Source organism: Calidris pugnax, unplaced genomic scaffold, assembly GCF_001431845.1.
Source record: "Calidris pugnax isolate Ruff unplaced genomic scaffold, ASM143184v1 scaffold54, whole genome shotgun sequence".
Lineage (NCBI taxonomy): Eukaryota > Metazoa > Chordata > Aves > Charadriiformes > Scolopacidae > Calidris > Calidris pugnax.
The window spans coordinates 2,047,576-2,065,786 of record NW_015090864.1 but is presented as its reverse complement, the minus strand read 5'-3'; the positions used below and the strand labels follow the sequence as shown (position 1 = coordinate 2,065,786).

Genomic DNA, 18,211 nt, shown 5'->3' with positions numbered 1-18,211 from the left:
CCCCGCAGTCAGCAGGGACACCCCCAACTAGACCAGGTTGCCCAGGGCCTCGTCGAGCCTCTCCTTGAATATCTCCAGGGAAGGGGCCTCAGCCACCTCCCTGGGCAACCTGTTCCAGTGCTCCACCACCCTCACAGTGAAGAACCCTCTCCTCATCTCCAGTCTAAATCTGTTCCCCTCCAGCTTGAAGCCATTGCCCCTCGTCCTGTCACTGCAGGCCTTTCTAAACAGGTTCTCCCCAGCCTTCCTGTAGGCTCCCTTCAGGTACTGGAAGGCTGCTATTAGGTCTCCCCGGAGCCTCCTCTTCTCCAGGCTGAACAACCCCAGCTCCCTCAGCCTGTCCTCGTAGCAGAGGTGCTCCATCCCCCTGATCATCCTTGTGGCCCTCCTCTGGACCCTCTCCATCAGGTCCATGTCCTTCTTATATTGAGGGCTCCAGACCTGCACACAATACTCCAGGTGAGGTCTCACCAGAGTAAAGTGGCAGAATCACCTCTCTGGACCTGCTGGCAATGCATCTTTTGATGCAGCCCAGGATGCAATTGGCCTTCTGGGCTGCAGCTGCACACTGCCTGCTCATGTCCAGCTTCTCATCCACCATATCGACCCCAAACCTGGTGCTGAGGCATCTGCTACGCAGCTGCTGCGTGGGGAGAGGGGGTTCCCTCTTTTCCCCTCCCAACCTCACCTTGCCCTGCGGCCTTATAGGCCCCAACAAAGCCACGCTGCTTCCCCCACCCCGGGGCTGCCGGCCCTCGCCTCCCTCACCCTTCTGCCTACCGAAACCGGCTTCCCCAGCCCCGAGGGCGGCGGGAGGGTTTCCCCCGACCAGGGTCTCCCGCCGGCTGCCTGCTTAAGCAGGGTAGGGCCGGGCCTGGTCGCTCCGGCTCCGGGTCCCGTTACCGACCAGGCCGCAACCCCACGCTGTTGCCATAGCAACGGAGCCAAGGGCAGGAGAAGGGCAGGGCCGCGCACGCGCCGCGCGGCGGCGGGGCGGAGCTCGCGCCCTTCCCCTCAGCGCCCGCCGCCATGTTGGTTCCCCTCAGCCGCTCCCGGCGTCTCCCGGCAGCGGGAGCCTCCCTTTTTCCCGCAGAAATCCCGTCCCCTCCTCGGGGTTGTGGGAACGGAGCGACTCCTCATCCCGCTCCAGGCTGGGGAGGAGGAGGGCAGCTACGGGGAAAGAGCTCTACGCGACGGCGGGGCGTCTCCTCACGGCCTCTCCCCGGCTCCACCCCGGCTGTGAGGGGAAGCAGGGTTGTACCAGCTGGGAGTGCTCTTTACAAGTAGCATCGCACTCACTCAGGTGATTTTTATTGAGGTATAAAACTTCACCCCACCCTTGCGCAGGAGGCTGCTTTCCCCTCTCCCCCCCTCCCAACAAATCCATCGCCAAAACACTTGTTATCTCCAGCGCTCACACATTTATTCGTATTTCATCTCCCACTGCTCCGTACAACATCACAGACAGAGGTGCAGTACGTACCCTGGTGTATTTATTACAAAGAGACATGATACTGTCACCACAGAATGTAAGCTAACAGGAGAAAACGAGTTTTTTTACAAATTGGCTTTATCAACAGATTTATTTTTGTGACTGCTGTTGGAGATACAAGGGGTTCGAGTGTAATATAACAGCGACAATTTACACAGAAGGGTTTTAACACCTCATCGAGGAGGATGGGGGCTTTCCAGATTTAAATGTTTTTAAATTTCTGTGGGGAATGATATTGGAGGAATCAGAGCTAGATCATCCACTTTAACTAAAAGCATTAGAACACCAAGGTTTAATTTTCACAATATGCATTTAAATGTTACATTTAAATGTTATTAAGAAGAACACTGTAAATAAAGTTACAAAATATAGTAATCCGAGAGTCTGAAAATGTATAGTAAAAATAGGGAGCCTGTGTCTTCATTAACAATGAATAAATATAACTTTTAAATAGCTTGCAACATACCAAATACTTATCTCATGCCTTAAATAAAAAAAATAGATGTTTATATCTCTCTCAATATTTTAGAAGTCATTTAGTGCTACTGGAAGCTTCTAAATTACAAAGCTGGAGGCTGACAAATATACAGGATAGAAAATGGCAGCAAAGCATTCACGACACTATCTTACAGACCCGGCCTCCAGGTTCTGCCCGGGGCCTAACAGAAACTAGTTCAGACTTTGTGGTTTTGGGCAACGGCAGCAAAAAGGAGTCACCAATTTCAGGACGGAGCTGACAGCCGAGGGGAACATGAAGGGATTGTACACTACTATATCCCCTAAAAACTGGGATATAGTAGTGTCAATCAGAAAGAACCAAACCCAATCATTTAGGCTGCCAGCTTCAACACAGTGTACCTTACACAAATTAGATATAGGGCAATTCTCTAATACCATGTATTATTATTATTTTTTTTTTTTTCCTCAAGAACCCCTCGATATGAGGTTTGTAGCTGCAGTACAGAAGCTACCAGCAGGAGCAAGATTTCAGTCATCTTTCCATTACTCCTTGGGCTTCACCACGTACTCCCGAAACATGGAATACAGCACACCTGAAAGACAAATATAAACACAGTTAGAGAACTGCATTAAATGGGGAATAATGGTTTTCAAAATCTGAACAGTAAGATATTATCAGCAATAATCCTCAGCAATAATGTTTTCCTTCCTCTTCTGCTCTATATTTTTTAATAACGGTGATGAACGCTACAAAATTCTTCATATACAGAGAAAATAGACAGAAAACACACTGGATATGAAAATGCAGATCCCCAGCCAATTCTAGTTTACTTTGCAGCCAAGGTCAAGTTTTTCTGTTGTACCTTTTGGGAATACAGTACAGACAAGACAGTGTTTCATGGAATATTCCAGGCCTGAAAAAATAATATCATAGGCTATGCAAGCTGTTTTTCCAATGTCTTAAATTCAGAAACAGCAATAACATCAGATAAGTCATGGTTTTTTGGGTTTTTTTCGATGTTGTTTGCCTCTAATTTAAAGACCTGCAGGACCCCACATACTTCCCACATCTAAAAGTAGTTGAAACTTCTACTCTTCAAGGTAGTGGAGTTTGATATTGAATATATTACTCTGGAAAGGCTGAGCTAACACCAGTAATGAGCTTAAACATCCTGAAATATAATGGCCTGGACACTTCCACCCTGAGGATATTCTGTGTTACCCACTAGGGGAAGAGATGCCAGAGGTTCTCCGGGGTTTGCCGGTGCTGAGGACATCCTCTCCTGTTCAGTACCTACCACACGTGATGGCTCCCACCACGAAGCCCTGGGCTGCCACGCGCATGTGAATCAGGTGAAGTGACATTTTCATGTCACCCCTGTGCTTCAGTCTGTACAGCCCGTAGCCAACCACCACGGCGAAGCCGGCCATCCCTGCAAGGCAAGGAAAGGGACATCCTCATGAGTCCGGATCCCAGTCATCCAGCTGTGTGAAGTGACCCGCCCCACACACCTCAAAACAAGATATCCTGGGAATAATCATGTTTTGATCCAATCCCTCTGGTTTTGTGTAGATGGCAAGTCCTGGCCTGGCTGTGGCTTTCACTCGAGTGCCACCTCGTTTAACACCCAACTCAGCGCTGAGAAGAGCGAGAGATTTCCACTAGTGTTAAAATGCCACAGCAGCTGCTCGAGGCGTCAGGAGTTTCTTGCATATTTTTCAGAAAGTGCAAGTTCTGCTTGCACCCTCTTTCCTGGAAGGAAGCTCGTGTGGCTGCAGCTGGGACACTCGGTGTGTGAATACATCCTGACGTACGTACCGGTTGCTATTTTGGGTACTGTCCCGTTTGGATGGTTTTCACCGGGACAGGACAAGTCATACGTTCCTCATCCCGTGCTGTGGGGAGAGGGGTTCAGCGAGGTCTCTCTCGCAAGGCAGGAGTTCACTTTTAGTCCTTCAAGAGACCACGCTGATGCTTTCAGTGAATACAGAGCAGCCATGCACAGAATTCCCCAATTCCATCCGCTGCATTCCATACTAGGATGATTATTTACAATAATTCAAAAGAGGCTGCCAAGTTTTAAGTGGTGTGTATATTTTACTGCCGAGAGCCCAGATGGCTCATCTCCCTGCACAGGGGTATCACCACTTCCACTTGTGGAGCTGTAAAAAACCCTCACTTCACTGGCGTGCAATCCATGTGGCAGCTTCATTAAATATCAATTAAGAGGTTTAGAGCCTTCAAACCAGCTCTGACACAGGTTGGAGGTAAGTTCTGCCAACCTGCCTGGGAGAACCCCAGCTCGTGGAGTTCGTAGTACGCTCTCGTGAGCTGGAGAGCAAAGTCCTGTGACCAGGGAAAGCAGTGACAGATTTCTGTTGGCAAAGGCTGGGGACAGTTCACCCCAGGTGACCCCACCGCTCTCCATTTAAGGCGGCTGGAAATCAAAACGTGTCTGGCCTCAGAGACGGTTCCCCATCGGAGGAAAGTTCTCAGGACAACCAGGACTGATCCTCTCTCTCCCCTCAAGAGGTTTTTTCAGATCTTGGCAGAGAGGCTGAGAGCTTCATCAACCTCCTCAAGCCGGGGTACCACAAAACCCACTAAAAAAATTATCTATTTTAACCAAAGGGATGGCAGCAGAGAAGGGTAAAATGTTTAGCACTTGCGTTGTTTTTTGAGACTTGTGGTTTGTATTTTGTTTGCTTTACAGTCACTTTGCACTGATCCCATATTTCCAGTAACTCCAGAACGGCTGCAAAAAACAGTCCTTACCACCTAATGGGATCACTCAAACATGGTTTTTAATCTTTTTTTTCCTTTGTAATTGTAGATTCTGAGTATTCTATTTAAGATAACAGGCCTCGCCGCTTGATCCCAGGCAGGAATCACCGCTCAGAAAACCTACTCGAGGAAGTAATTTCAAAATAGTTTCCTGTTCACAGGACAACATTTCTTCTCTCCGGGAAGAGACCAAACTACGGAACCCCATTTCTTGATCTTTAAACTTACCAATGGGTACAAATGGCGTCTCTTTAAATTTTCTCAACAGCTTCGATGTCTGGCTGGTGTCGCTCTCATACTCGGAGAAAACGGATTCCTGACCGGACGACATGGTGGCTGCAAAGACAGAGAGTCTCTCTTCAGGTTTTAGAAACACCAAGTTAAGAGAATTTTTAGAAAAAGAAAATCCCTGCAAATTCCACCAGTCGTGAGTGTCCTTGTAGCGAGGTACAAGGCCGAGAGCTAGACTTGAGCTGATGGGCAACCTACAGATGATTTAATTCAAGTGAAGTCACAGAATTAGGGAATGATATGGAGTTGGAAGGGACCTCTGGAGATCATCTCCTCCAACCCCCTGCCAGAGCAGGTCCCACAGGAACGTGTCCAGGTGGGTTTTGAGTATCTCCAGAGACGGAGACTCCACCACCTCCCTGGGCAGCCTCTGCCAGGGCTCTGCCACCCTCACAGGAAAGAAATTCCTCCTCACGTTTAGGAAATCTTGGGAAGCGAGATCGTTGTGCACTAGAACGCGCAAGGAGAGCAGAGAGTGGGGAAAAAAACCCACAAAAACAGCAAAACAACAAATCCCTGCCATCGTTTTCCCACCTTTACAGCTCTGCTTGCTGCCCGCCCGGCTTTTTCTGCCTCCCACCTTCCTCTGCCACCACTTGGCTTTCACTGGCTATTCCTTAACAGCTGCGCTGACCTCAGAGAACTTCATTCCTCCCCCTTCCCTCCCTGCCAGTGCCGGCACCCGGAGCACGCTGGGTGGAAAGCGGGAGAGGCTGCGGAAGGTCAGCCCGGCCCGGCACCTCCTCGGGCTGATCCCACCTCAATCACCACCCCAGCAGAGCTCCAAACTCCCCTTGGAGAGTAAAACCTCAGCTTCTGAGGAGCTGGGGTGAGCCTGGAAGCCCTGGAGAGGCACAGACTTGTGCTGTGGCAGGAAGAGTGGAGCTTCCCGTGGCAGCACAGGTGATTTCTCACCTGCCTCCAAGGATTCTGCCCTCAGCATCACCCACCCAACCCCCAAAACCTGCCCGCTTGTCCTGCTGTCCCCCCGGCACAGGTGACACCGAGACCTGCTCCTTCTCTGGTGGCCTTCTCCGGCGTCATCCTTCAGTCAGTGCCTCCTTCTACCAGCACAACTACCTCGGCAACATCACAAAGGTCTCGGCTAGAGGAAAAAAAAACTCGACTGGTTTTGTTCCAGCTTTGCCATCAAGGCAATCAGCCTCACAGAGAAGCACTCCAAGCTTTTGAAATACGGCAAGAGGAATTTAATTTAAGGGGGGATGCATCCAAAAAGATGTATCTCCACAGGCGGCCGAGTTCCCTGGTTACACACATCCCTTTCAGCTGCCTGACTTGCTTTTTTGTTTCTTAAAACTCAACACACCAACCGTTTCCTCCGGAGGATTTGGTCCCTCTGCGCCTTCTACCATTACCCTTATTTGCTAAATATATTCTCTCCTGACATGGGGAGAAGGAAAGGCGAGAGCGTCACTCAGAGAGGGGGAGACAACCCGCGGGGAGCCCTGCACGGCAAAAAGCCACGGAGGAGAGAACCCGCTTCTCCACCGACCTTCAGCTCTGACACAGGTGGGGAAGTGACCCATCTCCGGGCGAGGGGGCGGCCGCGGGGCCTCACATCCCGCCTTCCCCCCGCAACCCACACCGGGGGCCTGCACCCCCCACAGCGGCCTTCTGCCCTACGCCAGGCCCCGGCGCCTCAGACCCACGCTGGGCCTCCACCCCTCCGTCTGCCCCGGCCGCTTCCGACCCGCGCTAGGCCTCTGCCCCTCGCTCTGCCGCTTCATCCTCATCCTCCTCCTCCTCCTTCTCCTCTCCCCGATCCCGGTTCCCCCCGACCGCCGCCGCTGCCCCTCACCGTTCGCGATACCGGCCGGCGTCTGCCGCTCCTGGCCCCGCCCCCCGCATCTTATTGGGCCGGTTTCGCTCCGCCCCCTCCGTCCCGGGCGCCCGGGAACTACAGCTCCCAGCCCGCCGCGCGGCAAGCCCCAGCCAATCCTAGAGCTCGCACGCTGACGCCACTTCCTTATATGGTCGGGGAGGCGGGACAGGGTGTGACGTCACTTAGGGGTGGAGCAGGGGGGGCTCCCTGCATTGCGGCGGGGGAGAGTCACGGGGGCAGGCGCGGTCCGCCCCGCCGCCAGGGGGCGCTGTGGGACGGAACCCGGAAGCGGGGGGGAGGGCTGGATAAGGCCCTGCCTTATTTCACCGGTAACTTGGCGGCGTTTCGCTTCAAAATCATCTCATGTGGGTGTAAATTCACGCTTTGCCATCAGGTGGACGCTCTTTTGCAGGGGGCAAAGTCAGAGTCTGGCTTTCCCTTGGCCTGATTTTCCTGCTGCTTAATTCATAGAATCATAGAATGGTCTAGGTTGGAAGAGACCCTTGGGATCATCGAGTCCAACCATCTCCCCTACTCTACAAAGTCCTCCCCTACACCATGTCCCTCAGCACTGCATCTAAACGGCCCTTAAACACAGCCAGGGATGGGGACTCCACCCCCTCCCTGGGCAGCCTGTTCCAATGCCCGACCACTCTTACGGTGAAAAATTCTTTCCTAATGTTCAATCTAAACCTCCCCTGTTGGAGCTTGAAGCCGTTCCCTCTCGTTCTGTCACTAATTACCTGTGAGAAGAGACCAGCACCAACCTCTCTACAGTGTCCTTTCACGAAGTTGTAGAGAGTGATGAGGTCTCCCCTCAGCCTCCTCTTCCTCACACTAAACAGTCCCAACTCCCTCAGCCGCTCCTCATACGATTTGTTTTCCAGCCCCCTCACCAGCTTCGTTGCCTCCTCTGCACTCGCTCCAGCACCTCCAGATCTCTCTTGGATTGAGGTGCCCAAAACTGGACACAACACTCGAGGTGGGGCCTCCCCCGTGCTGAGTACAGGGGCACAATCACCTCCCTACTTCTGCTGGTCACACTATTTTTGCTGGCCACACTATTTTTGATACAAGCCAGAATGCCATTGGCTTTGAATTGTTCTGTTGACTATTTTTCCCTGAATCTCAGCTTTCGAGCAGAGTTTGTCTGCGAAATAGTGGATTTTGAGGCCCCAAGACAACCTGGAAATTGCCAGGAAGAGCCTCTAGAGCCTTGAAGATCCCTAAAACCTTCCCCTAAACCCGGGGCGGTGCAAAACTGCAAAAAAAAACACCAAAAAACCCTCCTTTTCTCCAAAAACCCTGCCCAGTTTTGTGTTTGTGACTCCCCATCTCCGAGCTGCTGCTCTGCAGCTGAGATGTGGCATTTTTGGCAGCATAAAAGAAAGTAGCTTAGATAACTGTTTGTTAGAATCCTTGTGTCTCTCCCTAAATGTGCTTCCCATTACTGGTAATCTGGTTACTTTAATTGCCAAAGCCATTAAGGCTCTGCACAGTCTGAAAGAAAAAGAATCTATGCAATTACCAGCTCCCGAATTGAGTTAAAATCTTGTAATAAATTACAATGAAAGCTACTTTCTCCAGTGGCTCTCAGAGGCACATTTAATTCCCCGCAGCTCCCGCGCGATATGTGCTTCAGGGGAGAAACTCAATTAAAACCAAAAAACTTACTTCATTTTAATTGCTGGGCTAATGAAATTGCTGTCACCTGTAGTGTCTGTGTGTGTGTGTGTCTGGTGTTGGCTTTGTGAGCTCCTTCTTGCTCTCTCCTAATGTGTGTGTCGCCCACATATATTTATTATAGGATATCTTTTAAATGCAGGTGTATGTGTGTACCAGCTGATGGTAGTGAACCTGGAAATGAGTGAAAATAATATATTTCTCTCTGTGGATCCACCTGCCACGGGGCAGGTTGGGTGTGGAGCCGTGACCATCGTTGCTGCTCTGTTCTCTCATTTTTAGCAGGGCATTTTGGAGCTCATAAACCATGGCACGTAGTACAGGGGATGGTCTTGGCACAGTCAGGGTGTTCTCCGTGGCCCCGTTTAGTGGAGAGGTGAGGAAAAGGAGCCTGAAGGTGGCCGCTCTACACGGTGGTGATCTAAAACTTCTCCAATAAACCACTTTCTCAGAGACACCTTTGCCAGGTGAGTGAAGGGCTGTGCCATGAAGCTGTCCCCAAAACGTCCCTGTGTCAGTGCCAGGAGCCTGCCATCTCTGCTGTGGTTGATCTCTGTTTGCACGTTCAACCACAGCAATAAGCTCCTTATTCTGGTACCAATTCCAAAACTTCACTGCTGCCTGAAAAGGATTGTCCCCGTGGAGCTGCCAGTGCCTGCTGGCCCCAGCCGTGCCCCATTTCTGCTCTTGCAGGGGGTAAGGTTCCTGCAGCATCCAAGTAGCACGTGGCTTATTCAGATTTCCTGGAAAAGATGCAAATTTCTACGTCTGTGTCTCAACCTCGGGAGCCTCTCAGCACAGACAAGCAGGTCCAATCCTGCCAGGGGGAGCTGGGAGTGCTCAGGGTAGACATCATCTTAATACCCATCTGTCAGGCAACGGCAGATGTTTCCATTAATTGTTAAAAAGCAGAATGTCAAGAGGAAACTTGTTGCCAGATCTGGGGTTATGGTGCAGCAAACCCAGAATCAACAGAGACAAAGAAATTAGGGACTTGTTTGGGAGGAGATGGGGTGGAGGAAAGGGAAGATGGAGGGAGGAAAAGCGTGTGTGGAAAAATGGAGAGGAAAAGGGCCAAAAGGAACCAGTTAAGTTTAAGCAAATCCCTGGTCTGTGTCCTTGTCTGGGCGATCCTGGTCTGGCACATTCCAGGAAAATTCTCCTTCAGGCTGTTTTGTGGGTGGTGTCAGCACCCAGCTTGTGCGTGCTGGGTGCACGGGATCCACCAATGGTCGTCACGTTGTGCTGACCTGGGTCCTTGGTCCCAATGGCTCTGTCCATACCTAATGTGGTGCCTGACCTGAGCTGCACAAGAGCAGGCTGTGTTTCTGAAGGAGGGGTGCCCTGTGGCACCCGTGGCAGAAGGCACTGCAGTCCTGATGGGTATCTCAAGTGACAAAGCTCAGCTCTGGGTGCAGGCACCAGTTATAAACCTTGTAGAGGAACACATGGGTGATGACAGGACTGAGATGATTCCTCCAGTGCTATCACCCGCTGATCAACACGAGGAAAGAGAAAACAAAAGCAGGGAGGTCACTCTGAGCTCACATTTCCTGTCCATCCTCTTACACAAGTGAAAGAGGTTTCCAAAAGCCTGATTCAAACCTCTGGCAGGATGGGAGCTGCCCGCGGGGGAAAAGAAGCTTCTGTAAGTGCGTTTTTTCTGCTTCTTGCATGTAGACAAAGCTGTATGAGAAACCTGGAGAAGATCTTTTTTTCTTCTTGAAAGTCAGCCAGTTTATAAGCACCAGTGCTCCGGTGGGCTTGGGGTTAATTTTTGAGCTCAGCCCACGTTGCATTCACCAGTTCTGCACTATGAGCTACGGGATGGGGATGAGAATGTCAGTGCCAGTGTGATAGAGAGGGGGGAAGGCTGGGCAGAGGGAGGAAAGGCATCTCAGTGGGCTGGAAGAAATGGAAATTTTGAGGATGGATCGTCCTGATGTGAGTGCAGAGAGTGTGTGTGTGTGGGGAAGGTGTTTAGGGGTCTGGCTGGGTGTTGCTGCTATCAAAAGGGTGGGCAGCTTCCATTTCTTCTCGAAGGCATACAGTTAGAATTGTATATGGCTAAGGATAAATTTCCTTTAAAATATGAAACAGGAAAAAAAAAACCAACCCAAACTTATTCCTAGAAAAGGCTTTTTCTGGCACTCTCCGCTGGCAGATGGCTGCTCTCCACGGCTGCTCTGTCTGAAGTGCCCTACAGCACTGAGGAAAGAACTGTTAGACAGCAAGAAAACATTTCAATCCAGCCCAACCCAAATTTTCTTTTCTTTTCAGCTGTCTGGAATTCCCTGGAATTGGTATTTTAGCATTTTTGGAGATGGGACCGCAACAGGTACGTCCACAGCTACCCTCCTTATGGCTGCCCACCCACAGGCATCCTCAGCACCCCCCTCCAAACCTGGGGTGCTTTGCTTAACCTGCTGGGGGTGGAGGGGCTCCCCTGTCCCGGGGTGTTCCTGGTTTGCTGTCAGAGCCTGGAGATTAGTCTTGATTTTTAAAACTCACATTAACATTGGTGGTACAGGTGGGAGGTGGCTCAGGCAGATCCACTGGGAGACAGAGAGAGTTTTGTCCAGCTTGAATGGCTTTTGAAAGATGAAACCCTTGTAGTGCTCGCGTGTGTGGATTTTTTTTTTTCTGAAAATCAGCCTCCAAAAATAGAAAGCTCTCAATTTCCTGAAATCTGGGCTGCAGTTGTCTAAACACTGACGCCAGCTTCCAGTCACGGTAAGAGGCCAACCACATCACCCTCGCCCTCCTCGGTCAGCAGGGTTTCAACACACGCTTGAGCTCATGCAGGATCAACTCTAGCAATATCCTTCCAGCTAAATCTCTACCTCTAGCCCTGATTTGGGAGTTGATTTGGGTGCCTACATGTCCTTACCTTGGATAAGGCTTTGAGCAACCTGGTCTAGTGGAATGGATCCCTGCCCACAGCAGGGGGATTGGAACTGGGTGATCTTTAACGTCCCTTCCAACCCAAACCATTCTATGACTCTTTATTTTCCACTTGTATTAATACACTTTTCAAGAATCCATGTCTTGGTGTCCTAGAGTTGGCACAGAGAGGAATCAATATCCTACCAGGAGCAGTGAGATGTTCAGCATTTCACTTTTGGGAGCAGCCCCACCAACGTAAAGGTGCTGGTGGCAGGTTCTACTTCACTTAGAACCGAGCTGCCACTTTCTCAGTAGTGACCCAGGAGAATGTAAAGCAGCTGATGGTGAGGTGTTGTGGTGGATCTCGCATAATTCAGGGCAGAAACTGCCTCAAAAGCTTGCAGTGGTGTCAGGAGGAAGTGACGAGTTGTGTCAGAGGAAACCATGCTCCTTTACCTTCGAGTTTTAACGTGTCGCAATAAAGAAACCAGAACTATTTTTTTTTCTGTGTGTATGGGGACAGCTGTCCCCGTGGTGCAGGCAAAGGCCAAGGAGGGCAGGACACAAAACACTTACCAGAAGGTGGCAGAAATGTAAACCTATGAACTAGTGTGATGTTTGTCTTTCTTGAGTGGAGCAACGTTTTGATCCCCTTTGCTTGTCATAGAATCATAGAATCGTCTAGGTTGGAAGGGACCTTAAAGATCATCTAGTCCAACCATCAACCTAACTCTGACAAAAAACTAAATAAGAAATAAGCAATAAATAAAAAAAAACAAACACAAAAAACCCCAAAAAACCACTAAATCATATTTTTGAGGACCATGTCTTTTGTTCCCAGGCAGCCACGTGTCAACTGCAACTTCAAAGGTGGCAACACCAACCGTGGTCACCTTGCTGGATGCTGCCAATTCCAGTGATTACCCGTATGAGTACTTGGACGAGGAGGATTACATGCAGTATGGCCTCTGCACCAAAGAAGAGGTACTCTCCTTTAGCAGAGTATTCTTGCCATCTTTTTACACTGTGGTCTTCCTGGTGGGCTTGGCCGGGAATGTCCTCCTGTTTATCGTCCTCGTTATGTACATCAGGAAGAAAAAGAAGATGACGGAGGTGTATCTGCTGAACCTGGTGGTTTCAGACTTCTTCTTGCTATTAACCCTTCCTTTTTGGGCTCTGTACATTTCTCAGGGAGTGACCTGGGGCATGTTGTGCCCAGTCTTAAATGCCACGTACATTGTGAATTTCTACAGTGGTATCTTTTTTGTGAGCTGCATGAGTCTGGACATGTATCTGCAGATAGTTCACGCTTGTTCTCCTCGCAGCTCCATGACACGGAAGAAGTCCATCCTTGTCTTGTTGGTGTTATGGGTCCTTTCCATACTTCTCTCCATTCCTGATGGCCTCTTCACCAGCACAAGGCAAATGCACAACGAAACCATCATGTGCACCCATGATTACGGCCAGAAACACTTATTTTGGAAAATTGTCTTTCGAGTCATTCAAAACACCCTGGGTTTCCTTTTTCCCTTCCTCTTCATGGTGTTCTGCTATTCCCGCATAGCGTGTGTCCTCACCACGTCTCGGATGCCTGGCTCAAGGAGAGCACTCTTCTTAGTCTTTACTCTGGTGGGTGTCTTCTTTGTCCTGTGGTTCCCTTACAACGTTGTCCTCATCCTTCACTCCCTGCAAGACGTGGGTGTGATCAGGAGCTGCGAAAGCAGTAGGCGGTTGGACTACGCCATGCACATCACGGAGAGTTTGTCCTTTGTCCACTGCTGTCTCAACCCTTTGCTCTATGCTTTTGTGAAAAAACGATTCAGGTTATATTTACAGAAGCTCCCCCAGGCCATTTTCAGAAGAAGAGCTTTCTTTGAGGTCCAGCCCTCGGAGACAAGCCAGTCTTGCAGCAGATACGCAGCTGAGATCGAAATGTTGAGTATCACAAAAGCATGATGAATATTTACGTTATTTACATTACCTGTAAGCTCTCTATGCTGATCCTGGCCACGCAATGGGGTCGGTGTGAGCCCAAAGCACTGCATAACCAGATATTTCATTCTAACGCCAGCACCAACAGGATTTTCCATGTTGGGATTGGAAAAGTATTCATGGGATTTGTTTCTCCTAGAACTGGAATTATTATAAAAGGATTGCCCTGGGTTTGTGCTCGTGGAAGAAGCCCAGCTCCTGTCTGGACTATGTGAGGCATTAGTGGATGAAGGAGCAGCTTATCTAGATGTTGTGCCCTTAAAAATGGAACTGAAACTCGGGCAGAACTTCTCCCCAGTAGATCCCAAAGGTCTGATGGAGGAGAGTGATCCCATTATCCCTCCAGCTCGTGGTGTGGGCTGGGGAGTGAATTTGCCATGCTCATCCATCAGGCTAGACACAGGTGGCCAGAAGCCCAGCCTGTGGGGGTGGCTTTGCTTCTCCTGGCTTTCACCATCTGCTGGGTGGATGTGTTCAACCAGGCTCATCCCTTTCTTTACCAGGAGAGACAACATTTGGCACCTTTAAACTGGGTTTTCAGACCAATGATGGATTTCTCCTTGACAATGAGTTGTGCTGCACTCAGGTCTGCTGAGCAGGAAACTGTGTCTTTCCAAGGGACAGATCCTTGGTTAAGAGGATCAGTTCAATCATCAACCAATTTGAGATCAGTCGAATCAGCAGCAAAGTTCAAACAAGTTGGAATCAGGGAGAAAGAGAGAAAAATGGGCACAGCAGAATGGCAATGGAGGTATTGGCCTTCCCAAAGATCTGTTTTGACAAGATAAAAAAAAAGATCCATGGATACTGTCTAATATAGATACTGGCTTTGCAACACTACAGTGAGAGCATGGCCCTGACCAGAAGGGCACGGGTAGCTGTTAGCCAATCCTTTCACCCAGTGTAGGTTTACAGTTCAAGGTTATTAGTTTGCTGACCTTTATTCAAAGATAGTATTCATCTCAAATACTCTGGAACCTTAAATGAACCCTTTCCAGCCTGGAAACCTATTAAGTGTGGGAGTTGCCTAGAACTGTACAAATGAAATTAATAATTCAAGAGAAAATGGCCCATCATCTTAATTTTATTGTGAGACAAGGTCACTGGACCAAGAATGGCTTTGAGTTAGAAAGGTGATTTGTTTTCACTGCTATTATTTGTCTTGCCAACGTTGCTACAACGGGTTTCCAAAATGGTATGGCTGGGAGCTTTCCTTAATAAAACAAAAAAGCCAAAATGATGCTACGATGTGGCCTTTGCTCCACGGGTCAGGTCACTGGGAGGGAATGGGGAAGGAGAGAGCAGCTGGGAAGCAAAAAAAAACTAAGATGAAGATTGTGATCCCATACGGAGGAGGGCTCATGGGACTGTGCAAAACTCATGATGGGATGCTCAGGGGAAGGGCAAAGGTGGAAGAAATAGCAGAGGGAGATTATTCAGGGGGGATTGGGGAGGAAGAAGGGTGGGAAAATAACAGGGGGGGTATAAAAGGGGCTGTTTGTGTGTAAACAGAGTGCCCTGTGCCTGGTCACAGAATCACAGAATCTTCTAGGTTGGAAGGGACCTTAAAGATCATCTTGTCCAACCATCAACCTCACTGACAAAAATAGACACCCACACAACAAACAAGGACAGACTGGTCACGGCAGTCTGTCCTGTCTCCTTATTAAAACCTTCTCCTTAACTCTCTTTCCATATGTCACTCTCTATCCTACATGTGGGTGTTGGGAGGTCCAAGCACCAGGGATTGCGGTCACTGGGTGCATAGATCAGGGTGACATCACCCCGGGTCACAGTGCCAGATGGGGCATGGGGGCCCTGGCAGCATCCCCAAACCCCATCCAGAGAGTGGGGAGCAGGGGAGATCAAGAAACAGAAGGGGAAAATGGGGAAAAATGCCAGCTCCAGGGGTGGGAGCAAGAGGGCTGAGGGTTCTCCACTGGCTGGAGGGGACACGACTGATTTTCAACAGAAGAAAGTGCTGTTGTCCTTCTGGGTGCTGCTCCTTTCCAGGAGGTGGACTTGGTGACATGCAGATGTTGAACTCATCTAATGCAAAGCAAATGGACCTGATTCAAGCCCTCATCACCCGTGAGAAAAGCAGAACTGCTTTGCTTTGTCCTCGTGTGGGTTAGCAGTGCTTGCACTCTTCGCCGGCAATGCACTTAACGAGGCATTGGGAATTGGAGAACATCAAAATGTTCTGATGTTCTTTCCTTCTCCTGGCTTTTGAGACCAAATTAACTCAGCTGTAACCCCGTTTTCCCCTGTTCTGAGCAAATTTCCAGTAGCATTTCACACATCCTCTCTCTGTTTTTTTCTCAGCCTGCAGCACGCCTCTATAACCTGGTCTGAAAGGCAGAAATCACTGAGTCAAATGCTCTCAACCCTCTTTTTCAAAAACGTGACCCCCCCGTGCAGCCTGGAAAAGGGAATTTGCTTAAGCTGCATCCACCTCACGCAGCAGCCCAGTAACTCCAACTTGATTAGAACGTACCTTCCACCTTAAAAATTTCTGGCGGTTGGTCCAGGGAGAAGTCCACAGCGGAGCGCCCTGCGGGGGAAAGGCAAACACTTGCTGCCAATGGGGACAGAGGTTGTCAGCCACACATCTGCACGTGGGCATAAAAAGCACCCTCCTGCCCAACCTGTCTCTAGTCCAAGCTCCCGGTTGGGTGCAGAGCTCTCATGGCGCTCTGGGTGACTCTCCTCTGTACCTTGGTAGCGTCGCTGCTGGGTGGGCTCTACCTCCTGGGTGTGTTTCGGAGACGGAGACCCAATGAGCCCCCTCTGGACAAAGGTACAATTCCCTGGCTGGGTTACCTGCTGGATTTCAGAAAGGACAGTTTAGAGTTTCTAAAAAAGATGCAGAGGAAACACGGGGATATTTTCACGGTGCTGATCGGAGGCCAGTACTTCACCTTCGTGATGGACCCCTTCTGCTTTGGAGCCATCGTGAAGGAATCACGGTCTAAACTGGACTTTAGGACTTTTGCATCTAAACTGGTCCTGCAGGTTTTTGGCTACAAGCCCATCGAAGCCAACCATAGCATCATTCATGCATCGAGCATGAAGCATCTGATGGGAGATGGACTCACTGTCATGACACAGGCCACCATGGAGAGCTTTCAGAAGCTGATGCTTTTCAGTCTGAGCTCAGGAGAGGAGAAGCAAGCGTGGAAAGAGGATAGCCTCTTCCACTACTGCTACAACATCGTCTTCAGAGCTGGGTACCTGGCTCTGTATGGCACGGAGCCACACCAAGGGGCAGATAGCAAAGAGAAAGCTAATGAGCAAGATCTCATCCACTCCAACCAGCTGTACCATGAGTTTCGGAAGTATGACCGTCTCTTCCCTCGCCTGGCCTATGCCGTCTTGCCCCCCAAGGACAAAATGGAAGCTGAACGTCTTAAGAGGCTCTTCTGGAGCATCCTGTCTGTGAAGAAATGCTGTCAGAAGGACAATATTAGTGGGTGGATAAGTGATCAAAACCAGCTTCTGGCAGAAAACGGTGTCCCCGAGTACATGCGGGATCGTTTCATGTTTATGCTCCTCTGGGCATCCCAAGGGAACACAGGCCCAACTGCCTTCTGGCTCCTCTTTTACCTAATGAAGCACCCAGAAGCAATGAAGGCTGTGAGGGAAGAGGTGAATAAAGTCTCAAGGGAGAATGGCCAGGAAGTGAAGCCGGGCGGCCCACCAATTAACATCACCAGGGAGATGTTAAACCAGACTCCAATTCTGGACAGTGCTGTAGAGGAGACCCTGAGGCTGGTTGCAGCCCCAATACTGGTCAGAGCTGTCCTCCAGGACATCAGCCTGAAGACGAGCAGGGGGACAGAGTACACCCTGCGCAAAGGAGACAGGTTGGCTCTGTTCCCCTACCTCTCCGTGCAGATGAACCCAGAAATCCACCCTGAGCCTCACGAATTTAGGTACGACCGCTTCGTCAACCCAGACGGCACCAAGAAAGATTTCTACAAAAACGGGAAAAGGCTGAAATACTTCAACATGCCTTGGGGGGCAGGAGTATCCATCTGTCCCGGGCGGTTCTTCGCTACCACTGAAATTAAACTGTTTGTGTTCTTGATGCTAAGTCACTATGACCTGGAGCTGGTCAACAGAGAAGAGACCCCAGCCATAGACATCAGCCGCTGGGGATTCGGGACCATGCAGCCCGTCCGTGACGTTCGGTTCAGATACCGGCTACGCTTTTAATTTGGGAAGTCTTTGTGGCACTGTTTGTTCTGGTTCTGTGACATAAATTGTGTGATCCCATGTGATGAATTGTCCGGTCCGCGTGGCACCGACACTCGTACGGTCTTGTTTGCTTAACTGTTACCATGGTTTTTCTCTTTACTCCTTCACGTGTTATCAGTGCTCTGTCTCTCTGGCTATTGTGGTGTTGAGTTATGTGATAAAAGCTCCTCTGCACACCCAGTGCCTTAATGACACGTTTATTTTCTTCCTTTGGCATGAAGTATCGTTGGCAGGAGGACACCAGCTTGCAGTAAACCCCTGATAGATCAGACAACAAATACCCTCTCCACAGACATAAAAATTTCCTTGAGGTTTTCCAATTGCCTTGCCCGTAGTCCCCTTTTTGTATCTGATTAAAACATACCCCTGTGAGGTCCCCAAAGGGAGCCAGGGTGGGATGTCTTGAGTTAAGGACACACTGACAGCTCATTCCCTGTTCACCTTTAAGAAAAGGAGAAATCTTGCCAATCTCATTGACCACATCAGTGGGAGGAGAAGGGAGGTGCAAACATCAGGAATA

General features: G+C 49.8%; 4 protein-coding genes across 5 annotated transcripts in view; 2 read left to right on the top strand and 2 right to left on the bottom strand.

The window, feature by feature from the left end:
* CCDC13 (coiled-coil domain containing 13) overlaps positions 1-940 on the bottom strand; it is a 37,622-nt gene extending 36,682 nt beyond the window's left edge. The window contains 1 exon segment of the mRNA XM_014944839.1: positions 781-940. The gene's annotated coding sequence lies outside the window, so the exon portion shown is untranslated.
* Positions 941-1,401: 461 nt separating this feature from the next.
* HIGD1A (HIG1 hypoxia inducible domain family member 1A) lies at positions 1,402-6,897 on the bottom strand. 2 transcript variants are annotated; one of them, XM_014945179.1, is made up of 4 exons: positions 6,847-6,897; positions 4,965-5,072; positions 3,250-3,384; positions 1,402-2,544 (listed from the first exon to the last, which is right to left on the bottom strand). In XM_014945179.1, exons 2-4 carry the CDS (start codon positions 5,065-5,067, stop codon positions 2,495-2,497), a joined length of 288 nt encoding a protein of 95 aa, XP_014800665.1. In that variant the 5' UTR covers positions 5,068-5,072; positions 6,847-6,897; the 3' UTR covers positions 1,402-2,494. The 2 variants fall into 2 exon arrangements, with proteins under 2 accessions (XP_014800665.1, XP_014800664.1); XM_014945178.1 differs by lacking the exon at positions 6,847-6,897 and adding an exon at positions 6,038-6,086.
* Positions 6,898-10,168: 3,271 nt separating this feature from the next.
* ACKR2 (atypical chemokine receptor 2) lies at positions 10,169-15,757 on the top strand. Its single transcript, XM_014944858.1, has 3 exons — positions 10,169-10,201; positions 10,834-10,891; positions 12,281-15,757. Exons 1-3 carry the CDS (start codon positions 10,169-10,171, stop codon positions 13,393-13,395), a joined length of 1,206 nt encoding a protein of 401 aa, XP_014800344.1. The 3' UTR covers positions 13,396-15,757.
* Positions 15,758-16,088: 331 nt separating this feature from the next.
* Positions 16,089-17,867, top strand: LOC106889634 (5-beta-cholestane-3-alpha,7-alpha-diol 12-alpha-hydroxylase). Its single transcript, XM_014944848.1, has one exon. It carries the CDS (start codon positions 16,120-16,122, stop codon positions 17,647-17,649), a length of 1,530 nt encoding a protein of 509 aa, XP_014800334.1. The 5' UTR covers positions 16,089-16,119; the 3' UTR covers positions 17,650-17,867.
* The last annotated feature ends 344 nt before the right edge of the window (positions 17,868-18,211 follow it).